At 38.7% G+C, this 11,044-nt stretch overlaps 1 protein-coding gene across 1 annotated transcript; it reads left to right on the plus strand.

Moving 5' to 3' along the window:
• Positions 1-2,712: 2,712 nt before the first annotated feature.
• On the plus strand, positions 2,713-10,896 carry bet1 (Bet1 golgi vesicular membrane trafficking protein). Its single transcript, XM_088600534.1, has 4 exons — positions 2,713-2,893; positions 4,874-4,983; positions 7,218-7,274; positions 10,124-10,896. Exons 1-4 carry the CDS (start codon positions 2,875-2,877, stop codon positions 10,277-10,279), a joined length of 342 nt encoding a protein of 113 aa, XP_088456660.1. The 5' UTR covers positions 2,713-2,874; the 3' UTR covers positions 10,280-10,896.
• The last annotated feature ends 148 nt before the right edge of the window (positions 10,897-11,044 follow it).

Genomic DNA, 11,044 nt, shown 5'->3' on the forward strand with positions numbered 1-11,044 from the left:
AAAGAGCAGGAAAATATTTCTAAACACTTATGTAACAGTTCTAATGATATTTTCTTTTCCATTATCATTATTCCTCACTTTTGTCAGCTCTGGTGTTCAATTGTTTCTTTAGAAGAAGAAAAGTCTGTTGGCTTAGATCAAGCATCGAAGAATTCAAACAAAAGAGAACATTTTCAAGGACTATTTCAAGCATTAAAAAAATGTTTTCATTCTCATTGAAAAGACCTTAACACGAATATCACTAAGGACTCTAAAGAAACTCTATGATTGTACCAGAAAACGCCAAGATTGGTGTGATAAAAATGACCAGATGATTAAATGTTTAAAGTTGATTAATAATACAATATTAACATATATATATGCCGCATTAGCTCAAATAAATGTGCATTTATGGTTATATTTCTAGATATAAATATAAAGTAATGTTTTTGAACTCTGTATTTCCTGTTGGATCTTGCACTTAGTAATTTACATGGTTCTCAACTGTGCAGGAAGACAGTATTCACTGAAACCATGACTCCTCTAACCAGTAACTGCAATCCTGTCATCCTATCAACTACTGTAGATCAGTGGTTCACAGTCCCAGTTCTGGAGGAACTCTTTTCTGCTGGTGCTCATTCCAGCTGAACTCTACATTTCCAGTGCTAATGTCACAAGATGTTGGCCGTTGAAGCAGTAACAGGTTGTGATGAATCGCGTTGTGTTGATGGCCAGGATTGTGTCAATGTGACAGTGGAGCAGGGAACAATTAGTAACAATGGTCATACCCAAGTCATCCAGGAAGCAATTAGGTACTGACGCATGGAGGTGCGAGGCTGAGCCAGTTCGTCAGACCTTGGGCAGGGGAGTGGAGCAGTAAAGCACACAAAGAAATGAGAAGTGCCCATGACACCTAGGACTTCCCATTCTCAAACGACCCGAGCTTCCTCCTGATAATGTTCTGGGTGCACCCGCCACTGACAGAGACAATAGGAAAACCACTTGGGGGGATGGCTTATGGGAGGGATAAAAAGATCTGAGCCTCAACAGAGGAGTCTCTCCTCCAGAGTAGCCCCTCGACACGAGACAGGCAGTGCAAGGAAACCCGCAACCTGCGAGTCCACAGAGGAGATTGTCCCTGGAACTGCAGATCATGGGAGAAGGATGCAGAGGAATGGAGGTACTGCACAGAGACATCTAATACTTGGAGGAAAGAAGCAAAGAAACCGGCCTGGTGAGTCGATACTGACCCAAGGGGAGAGTAGTGCAGTCTAAAGGAGGACTCCCGATATAGCCCAAACGGAGACCGGGGAAATTGGACTTCTATACATTGCTGTCCTTCTCTGTAACACCAAGACTTTCCAATGCCCTCTCCTCATCACCTGCAAGTACAGCTGACCCCCAGGAATTCATTAGGACCCTTGAAAGAACCTCTCCTTGCTGATAGTAAATGTTACTGTACATAATTTATTAAAAAGGGTACTTATACGATACTAATGCTTATCGCTGGTCTGTGTGTGCATTGGTGATTCTGGGAGATATTCAGAACCTGTGGTAATGTAGAGGGTTTTTTGGAGGAATCATTGAGAAGCTGTTATTTGACTTCATGACACCCATGATTAACTTATTCAACTTTCACAGACGGGTCTTATATTTAATATATAAACATAAGTTCTCACCACATACATACTATATAAACTATAAATACTATATAACAAAGGTATTAAGTACAAAACAAAAAGTGTATTCTTGCAGGTAACCCTAACTCTGTCAGTATAGACCTGACATCTACAGTTACTTTGTTCTTGAATGGTGTGAAAATAAAAGATAAAAATGCAATTTTAATAATCACATAAGGAATTTGTTTAAACTCTGCTTCATTTCTATCTGTATATCCTTCTAGAATTTAATATTTGAAAATACTAACTGAAAATTATTTTTGGACAACTCCTGACAGATACTGCCTTACAAACAACATTAAAGAAAAAACATTTACAACTGTTCATAGGCTTTAAAATGTTAAACTAAGACTTTCTAGATTCAGACTTTTCAACAAGTTTCAACAAAATGATTTGTGTGTTTTAAGCCTGGGGAAAAAAAAAAAACTCGGACACACGTGTTACTTGATTTGGACAGACTTGCAAAACTTTAATAATACGCATTAAAAAGGCAGACTTAAAAAGTTTCATATAAACTTTACGCTTTGAGCCATGTAATATGGAAGAATAGTTATAATTTGACATAATATTCACAAATAAAAAAAATAGGATGAAAATGTTTCATTTGTTGAGTTCTATAGTTTAATTCTCTCTAGCAGTATACTGTTTTGTGATTTTTTTTTATTGTTCACTTAGCTTTTCGGATACTTTTTCTTCCTTAGATGTACTGTATCATTTGATGTACAATATTAAAAAGGCAGTTCAAGCATGAGTCTCTTCCGCTTGCATTGCGTTTGCTTCAGCACTTTCAGGTTGCAGTGAGACTTTGCTATGCATTCTGGGCGATGTAGTCTTTTTTTGCTACTCAACTTGTCTAGGTAATTTAAAGAACTCAGTAATAGCCAAATAAATAATCATGCCTCCTGTTGAATTTGAATCATATGCCTGAATGTACCGGACATGATGTTGTGAGAGTGGTCACAGACAAGCGCAGGGAGAGCCGGTGTGAATTATTCTTTAGTCAACCGCATGCACTCCATTACCCACAAACCAAGATGTTCTACCGTGTTCCGGGTTGTTGTTGTCGTGAAGTTTCTTTTTTTTTTCGATAGCTGCTGTTCATACACGTTGGCAAAGCAGAAATCGGTTTCGGGAATTGTAACTTCGGTAAATTATTGTTACCGAGAAAATAAGTGTTGGCAACAAACGTTGTCTGAAAGGAGTCTAAGGGATCAGAATGAGGCGAGCGGGTTTGGGTAAGAGGAGCTGTATCCACTCTTGTTTCTGAAAATGGTTTACTGAATTGTACCATGAACTCGAAATAAAATTTAAGGGGACTCGTTGGTTATTAAAATTTATAAACGATATATTGATTATTTCTAAAGTAAATAGAGGATTTTATTATAAAGGGTGAAAAGGTTTGTCCATTACTAAATGTATTAATTAATTTAAGACGCAGTCTGAACAATAATTCCTGAAATCCCCGTAGTTTGAACTCTTCATACCCTGCGCCCTAAACGAGTGAAATGTCTCGAAATCCGAGCTGTTATTTCCCATGAATGAGAAACGGTTCAATCAATTTTACAAGTATATCACAATATAAGGATGTTATTTTAATCATTTCTCACTAGGAAAACAGCTCATTAAATACAGTCGAGATTGAAAGTTGATTTAAAACGTATTCGTGACATATAACAAGAATCTCGATGTGCATCAGTTTTTTTTCTGTAGAACCTGGTTTTATACTCTATATGACTAGACTGTTTAGACAAATTGTTTTCAAGTTCTAATACCTGTCATTTTGCTTGATAATTCATTCATCAATTACATGGGTACTATGGTTAGTTGCAATATTTTAAAGTGAAGTTAGACAAGTGAAGTTAGTGCAAAAGGTGGACCTTCTTAGTTTAACACTTCATCGAGCAAACGTCAATAAAGATGTCATTGTTGATAAGATCGGATATACATTGTTATTGAATCAGGGCTGGGGTGATCCCAAGAATGTTATTTTTTTATGACATTTATTTTTGTTTTAGAAATTTAGAATCACCAGTTTTATGTGTTAGTCCCACCCTGTTTAGAACAGCAAAGTTACGGTTTTTCACAAGTTGTTTCATAACTCCTCCTTCCAGCCAATCATTTCTTGACACATCACAGACAACCCCACTCTGTGCCACAGGTTCAGTGCTGATTGGTGGAGAGGCCCATCCTTCACCCTCAGCACTGCAAGCTTGCAAACACTCCAGAAGACTACAGGGGGCGCTGTGTCACTGACTACACCCACTCTACCCTCACCCATTCCCAGTGCCGCTGACTGGGGAAATTTGTGTCACAGTCAGCTGCTGACATGGCCCATGCTTGAACCCATGATCACAGAGCTCTACCTGCAAGGAACTTGACCATTTCAGCCTTTTGGATTAAAGGATTTGCAAGCCTGTTTCATTTAATATCACTTTATTAACCCTTTACAATTTCTTGCATTAGGAATGATCTTTTCGCATACCACAGCTTGCTCTCCATGAGACACACAGACAGGGAGAGAGAAGCTGGGGGTCAGAGCGCAGGGTCTGCCATTGTACAGCACCCCTGGAGCAGTTGGGGTTCAGGGCCTTGCTCAGGGGCCCAACAGAGTAGGATTCCTCTGCCGGCTGCAGGATATGAACTGGCAACCTTCCAGCCACAGGCGCAGATCCTGAGCCACAGAGCCACCACTCCGCCCACTCATTTAAACAGTAGTCTGGGGCTCATCATCCCTGGTCAAAGATAAGGAAGGATTGGTGATGGTGACCTGTCAGATTTTACTGGGCACACCCGTAGTTGGCTTTCTAAGCCACATGGTTTAATCATTTTCTTTTTTAACCTGTTTGCAAGTCTGTGAAGATCAATTTATTTTGCCAAAAAAAGAGTGTAGTTTTTAAGTATTGTATTAATCATATACTGCAGACATGTTTTCCTTGTCGCCGTCCTTTCATTTATGTAAAATAATGGGAATTTCCCTTTATGGCCACAGTAATTGTAATTAAACAGTTAGTGAAAGCAAGTACTTCGAAATGGAGATGTAGGGAACAATACAGCCGACATGATTGTATAAACCTGTACTGTATATCTAATGTTGTGGAAAATGCAAAGTTTAATTGTATTGCTCACAACATTGTAAGTCATACAAAGCTCCTCTTTAATGAACCAGTCATGATATTTTTATTTTATCTTTGGATGTTATCACCTTCTTTTAACAGGTGATGGAGCACCCACAGGAAATTATGTAGCAAGTGGATACAGTGTTCATGAAGAAGAAAATGAAAATTTATCCGAAGGTTTAAGAGCAAAAGTCAGTGCTTTAAAACATGTAAGTACAGTTCAGTGACCTTCCACTTTTGGAAAGTGCAGGTGTCCTTGGTTATTTTGGGGGGTGCAATGATGGATCAATTCTGACCTTCAAAGGTTCAGAACACATTGCTGAATAAAGCTTTTGATAGTTGTATTTCATATGATTTACTAATGATGTCAAATTGTGTAAGTTTATCCTTTGGAAAATCCTGATGTTTTATATGTAATCCATACAAATGTAACATCCCTGTGCATTTTAAAGAGAACAGTTCATTGCTATAAAAAAAGGGTTCTGTTTCTGTACATATATTTGAAAAATATACTTGTTTTGTATACAACTATATATATTGTTTCACCTAAAAGCACAGAAATTGTGTAATAAATTTGTCATAAGTATGTGTCCATTAGGTTTTTATGTACTGACAACTACTACTGATAAAACAGGGCTGCTTTGTTGTAATGCAGTTGTTGGAGTCTGTTTTGTATTCGATATTATATAGTTTTTTGGCATCCTTACTTTTGAAGTGATTTACAATGGCCATAAGCTAAACAAGCCCCTTTTCTATAACAGAAGCCACTATTTCACTATTTAAAGTTTATACCACTCTTTCATACAAACAATTGTATTCAAAGGCTACAAACAATTATCATCATCTTCAGGAGCCCAATTCTGAGTCAGTTTTACCAAGAAAATGTCTCAGTTTTTCTTTGTCTGTTAGCTATCCTAGCAAAATAGGTGCTGCACTGTGTAATTTTTGAAACGGCACCCTTGATTCAGCAGGCTGAGTGAATAAGGGTTTCAGAGATTTGTGTGGGGTGTTAGAGTCAAAAAACATTATGTCGGAAATGGGAGCCACAGCCTTTCTGCATTGTGACCAATTTAGTGTTATAACAGGGACCATTCTGTAATAACTCTTTGATTCTCAATATTTTCCCAAATCTAAAGACTTTGTGACGCACTGCCTCCATCATCACACAGATAGATGTCACTGGCCTGAGTATACTGTATTATCATCAGCGGTGGAACCAAACCTTATTTCAGTGTGTAATCAAGGTTGTGCCTCGAAGTGCACAGACGCCCTCACCTGCAAGGCACCGATGACAGTGGAGCCCGGAGCGCTTCCTCTGCGTCTCTCGGAAGTTTTCTGCCTTTGTTGATGTCAAAGTTGAAAAACAGAACTCTCGCCGCATGAAACTCCCAAGGCCAGAGGCCCCCGTCTTGCGTGTTGCTTGTCAGAAGTACATGTCCATCCGTCGTTTTCCTAACCGCTTAATCCAGTTCAGGGTTGCTGGGGAGCCGGGATCTAACCTGGAAAGCAAAGGGCACAAGGCAGGGTACACCCTGGGTGGGACGCTAGTCCATCCAGGCAAAACTAAAATGTATATGTATTCTTTTTTTTTTTTACATGCGACTTTTCCAAAATTCCTCAGCACGCCCGTTGCTGTCTGAAGGCACCCTGGTTGAAAAACAGTGTAGTAACTTCTGCCACTCAACTTGATCAAGAGACTCCTAGAGATTGGCTGAGCCTTCATGTTATAGTATACCAATTTTAGCTTACAGCTTCCATTCAGTATTTTGGGGGAATTCTGCGTATTTAGACATTGGGGAAAAAAAAAACACGTTTTCAGTGATAGTTAATTTTGTATTTCACACTTATGCTACCAGAACAGATCTCTTAAAAAGTCTTGGCATACAACACTAGAAAAGTAATTTATAATGTACTCCTACATTTTATGGGCATGTTGTGCTCCAAGGATTGCTGACACTGACAAATGAGGAGCTTCATATAACGATTAGGAGCAATGTTTTATGCAGTAGATTTTTGTAGGCAAATCAAAAGTGGGAGTATTTCATGTGGGTGACATCTGAACTATTAAGAAGAGAAATACTTACACATTCTTGTTACCTTTGCAGTACATTAAACCTTGGATTTTTGGTTGTTGGTTTTTGGGATTATTGAACAGATAACTACAGCAATAATATGTATCTGTCCAGCAACATCTAAGGCCATAGAAAACTCATCTAGATGACAACCCTAATGTTACAGGTATGCCATCAGACAGGCCTCCAAAGGCTTGCTTACCTTCAACGGCAAACCTGTGTTTTATTCTTATTGTATTATGTAATAATTGTATTATTATATTGAAATATTTGTTTTTTCTCCCTTGTGCTACGTGTTGGTGCTTTACAAAAAGATGTCCTGCTGTTCAGTATGCATGTCTGACTTTCTGATTGAGTCTTTTCTTTTACAGCTGTCTATTGATATTGGAACAGAAGTGAAATACCAAAACAAGATGTTGTCAGATATGGTAAGTGTTATGAATTTATGTGTCAGAAAAGCTTTCAGACTTTTGTGAAGAGGTATGAACGCTGTTTTATGACTGAAGATACACATATCATATTTTAAAGCATTCACTGATGCTTTTAGGCCAATATATACCTGTGGTCAATACAACTTGACTATAAAACATAAATGACAGTTTTGACTTTGTCCCAACATGTTTGGAGGGCACTGTATGTACAGTATGTGACAATGATGGTTGTAGTAGCGGGGTGACATTAACTATATATGTAATACATGGTGAATACAGAATGGAATTTAGTATTTAATTGTTAAAGAAACCATTCTTTGATCCCAATTGTGGTCTAGGTCAAAGCCTGAAGGAGATAATGATAACACTAAATTAACTTTGACAGTCTACAGCTGTTTGTGTTCATCACTGGGCTTTCCCATGCAGTTTATTTCTTATTCCTGCGCATTGCATTTTAAAAACTCACATGGGACCATCATTCATTTAATGAAAACATAAATCACAATTTAAAATGTGCACAGAAGAGACAGAAGTGGCTTAACTATTAAACCACTGGCTGCATTATATATATATACAGTGCCTTGCGAAAGTATTCGGCCCCCTTGAACTTTTCAACCTTTTGCCACATTTCAGGCTTCAAACATAAAGATATAAATTTTTTATTTTATGTGAAGAATCACCAACAAGTGGGACACAATTGTGAAGTGGAACGAAATCTATTGGATTTTTGAAACTTTTTTAACTAATAAAAAAATGAAAAGTGGGGCGTGCAAAATTATTCGGCCCCCTTGCGTTAATACTTTGTAGAGCCACCTTTTGCTGCGATTACAGCTGCAAGTCGCTTGGGGTATGTCTCTATCAGTTTTGCACATCGAGAGACTGAAATTCTTGCCCATTCTTCCTTGCAAAACAGCTCGAGCTCAGTGAGGTTGGATGGAGAGCGTTTGTGAACAGCAGTTTTCAGCTCTTTCCACAGATTCTCGATTGGATTCAGGTCTGGACTTTGACTTGGCCATTCAAACACCTGGATACGTTTATTTGTGAACCATTCCTTTGTAGATTTTGCTGTATGTTTGGGATCATTGTCTTGTTGGAAGATAAATCTCCGTCCCAGTTTCAGGTCTTTTGCAGACTCCAACAGGTTTTCATCCAGAATGGTCCTGTATTTGGCTGCATCCATCTTCCCCTCAATTTTAACCATCTTCCCTGTCCCTGCTGAAGAAAAGCAGGCCCAAACCATGATGCTGCCACCACCATGTTTGACAGTGGGGATGGTGTGTTGAGGGTGATGAGCTGTGTTGCTTTTACGCCAAACATATCGTTTTGCATTGTGGCCAAAAAGTTCGATTTTGGTTTCATCTGACCAGAGCACCTTCTTCCACATGTTTGGGGTGTCTCCCAGGTGGCTTGTGGCAAACTTTAGACGAGACTTTTTATGGATATCTTTGAGAAATGGCTTTCTTCTTGCCACTCTTCCATAAAGGCCAGATTTGTGCAGTGTAAGACTGATTGTTGTCCTATGGACAGACTCTCCCACCTCAGCTGTAGTTCTCTGCAGTTCATCCAGAGTGATCATGGGCCTCTTGGCTGCATCTCTGATCAGTCTTCTCCTTGTCTGAGCTGAAAGTTTAGAGGGACGGCCAGGTCTTGGTAGATTTGCAGTGGTCTGATACTCCTTCCATTTCAAGATGATCGCTTGCACAGTGCTCCTTGGGATGTTTGAAGCTTGGGAAATCTTTTTGTATCCAAATCCGGCTTTAAACTTCTCCACAACAGTATTACGGACCTGCCTGGTGTGTTCCTTGGTCTTCATGATGCTCTCTGCGCTTTCAACAGAACCTTGAGACTATCACAGAGCAGGTGCATTTATACAGAGACTTGATTACACACAGGTGGATTCTATTTATCACCATCAGTCATTTAGGACAACATTGGATCATTCAGAGATCCTCGCTGAACTTCTGGAGTGAGTTTGCTGCACTGAAAGTAAAGGGGCTGAATAATTTTGCACGCCCCACTTTTCATTTTTTTATTAGTTAAAAAAGTTTCAAAAATCCAATAGATTTCGTTCCACTTCACAATTGTGTCCCACTTGTTGGTGATTCTTCACATAAAATACAAAAATTATATCTTTATGTTTGAAGCCTGAAATGTGGCAAAAGGTTGAAAAGTTCAAGGGGGCCGAATACTTTCGCAAGGCACTGTATGTTTGGGGAAGTAAGCAGTCTAAAACAATATTAATTTGCATGCCCAGTATATGTGTAGTAGCTTAAATTAAATACCAGATCTGGCCTAAACACTGTCAGTAGAATTAATTAAATAGTGATATATGCAACACCTCAAAGTAAAGATCAAAAGGATTTTATGTAATTACTCAAATACCTGACTTGCGTTTATCTTCTGCACTGAATTTCTTGTTCCAGCCTTATATATGTTATTAAGAAGAACATTTTTTTTCTAAAATTGTTAATCCATTATTTCATCAGGTGATACTCTTTGAACTGATTAAATAGATGGTGCAACAATTTGAAGAAATGCTACTGATATTTTAGGATACAGCTGTCTGTTACGCTTGATGGCTGCTGTCAGGTATGAAAAATATACAAACGTGAAAAAAATACACTGATCCCTTAATCATCGGGAGTATTTTTGTTGTTGTTGATTACAGAATTATGTGCATCTCGTATGATTCTGTGATGGTGAATGAATTGCTGTCTTCTTGGTCACATCATTCCTTGTGAAACGGATTAACAGTTGACTTGCAGGTCATCAGTGCCTTCCTAACGAAATACCCCAGCAGTGAGCTTGTTACATCGCCCCTCTCCTTTGTTTCGACTCCTGTCCAGGACTCAGACTTCGAGTCCACGGGTGGTCTGCTAGGAGCAACCATGGGCAGACTGAAGCTGCTGTCGCGGGGGAGCCAGACCAGGCTGTTCTGCTACCTGCTGCTGTTCGCCCTCTTCGTCTTCTTCGTCCTGTACTGGGTCATCAGGCTGCGGTGACGAAGCAGCTCGTGCCACTGCTCCAGACGACAGTCTTGCAGAGGATGGGAGAGAAACTTCGCGATGGAAATGAGCCCTCTGCTCGATACCTTTCCCCCCTCATTTCAGCCAAGATCTTTTAGATCTTGACAAGGAAGCCGGAAGCCCTGAATGGTTTGGACGAATGACTAAGTACAGCATTAAGTGATTATTACAGATGTGGATCAAGGATATTTTACTGTATGTTAGTGATTATTTTCTGGACTGTGGTATCAAAACAGTGTTTTCATGTATGAAACTAAAACATGTAACATTTGTACACAATGTAATAGTTGACTTCTGTCAGTATGTGAGTTTTTTTTTTTATGAGGTCAAGGTCTTATCAAGCCTTGTGTTACATACCCATTGATATAAAACCTGTAAACACATTCTCAACACCGAGGAGCCTAATAAAAGAGCCTAAATAAGATTTAAAATGATATTACTGTGCCTAAAGACACAGATGATCTATTTCACCAACTTCTAAAATATTTCTGTTATTCTGTATTCAATAATAAATGATTTAGGAAATGTAAATAATAAGTATAGTTTCTATTTATATGTATGGCATTCTAGAAATAAAAAAATGAATTCCTGTTGTTTTGCAGTGTTTTGCAGTGCATAAAATTTGTGGGGAGGTACGTAAAGTATTATTTTGCAAATAGGAATGTTGATTTGCAATAGGCGTTTCAAAGGGATATGTTGACTTTCTATTTCCCAGGTAATTAAATTATTTGAATAGTTTGA

Source organism: Lepisosteus platostomus, chromosome 12 (genome assembly GCF_059453375.1).
Source record: "Lepisosteus platostomus isolate fLepPlt1 chromosome 12, fLepPlt1.hap1, whole genome shotgun sequence".
NCBI classification, from domain to species: Eukaryota; Metazoa; Chordata; class Actinopteri; order Semionotiformes; family Lepisosteidae; genus Lepisosteus; species Lepisosteus platostomus.

Excerpts from the sequence above, each read along its gene's own strand:
- bet1 (XM_088600534.1), top strand. Across the intron at positions 4,984-7,217 it reads AAGTCAGTGCTTTAAAACAT|CTGTCTATTGATATTGGAAC; the intron begins GTAAGTACAGTT and ends TTTCTTTTACAG. Across the intron at positions 7,275-10,123 it reads ACAAGATGTTGTCAGATATG|GACTCAGACTTCGAGTCCAC; the intron begins GTAAGTGTTATG and ends ACTCCTGTCCAG.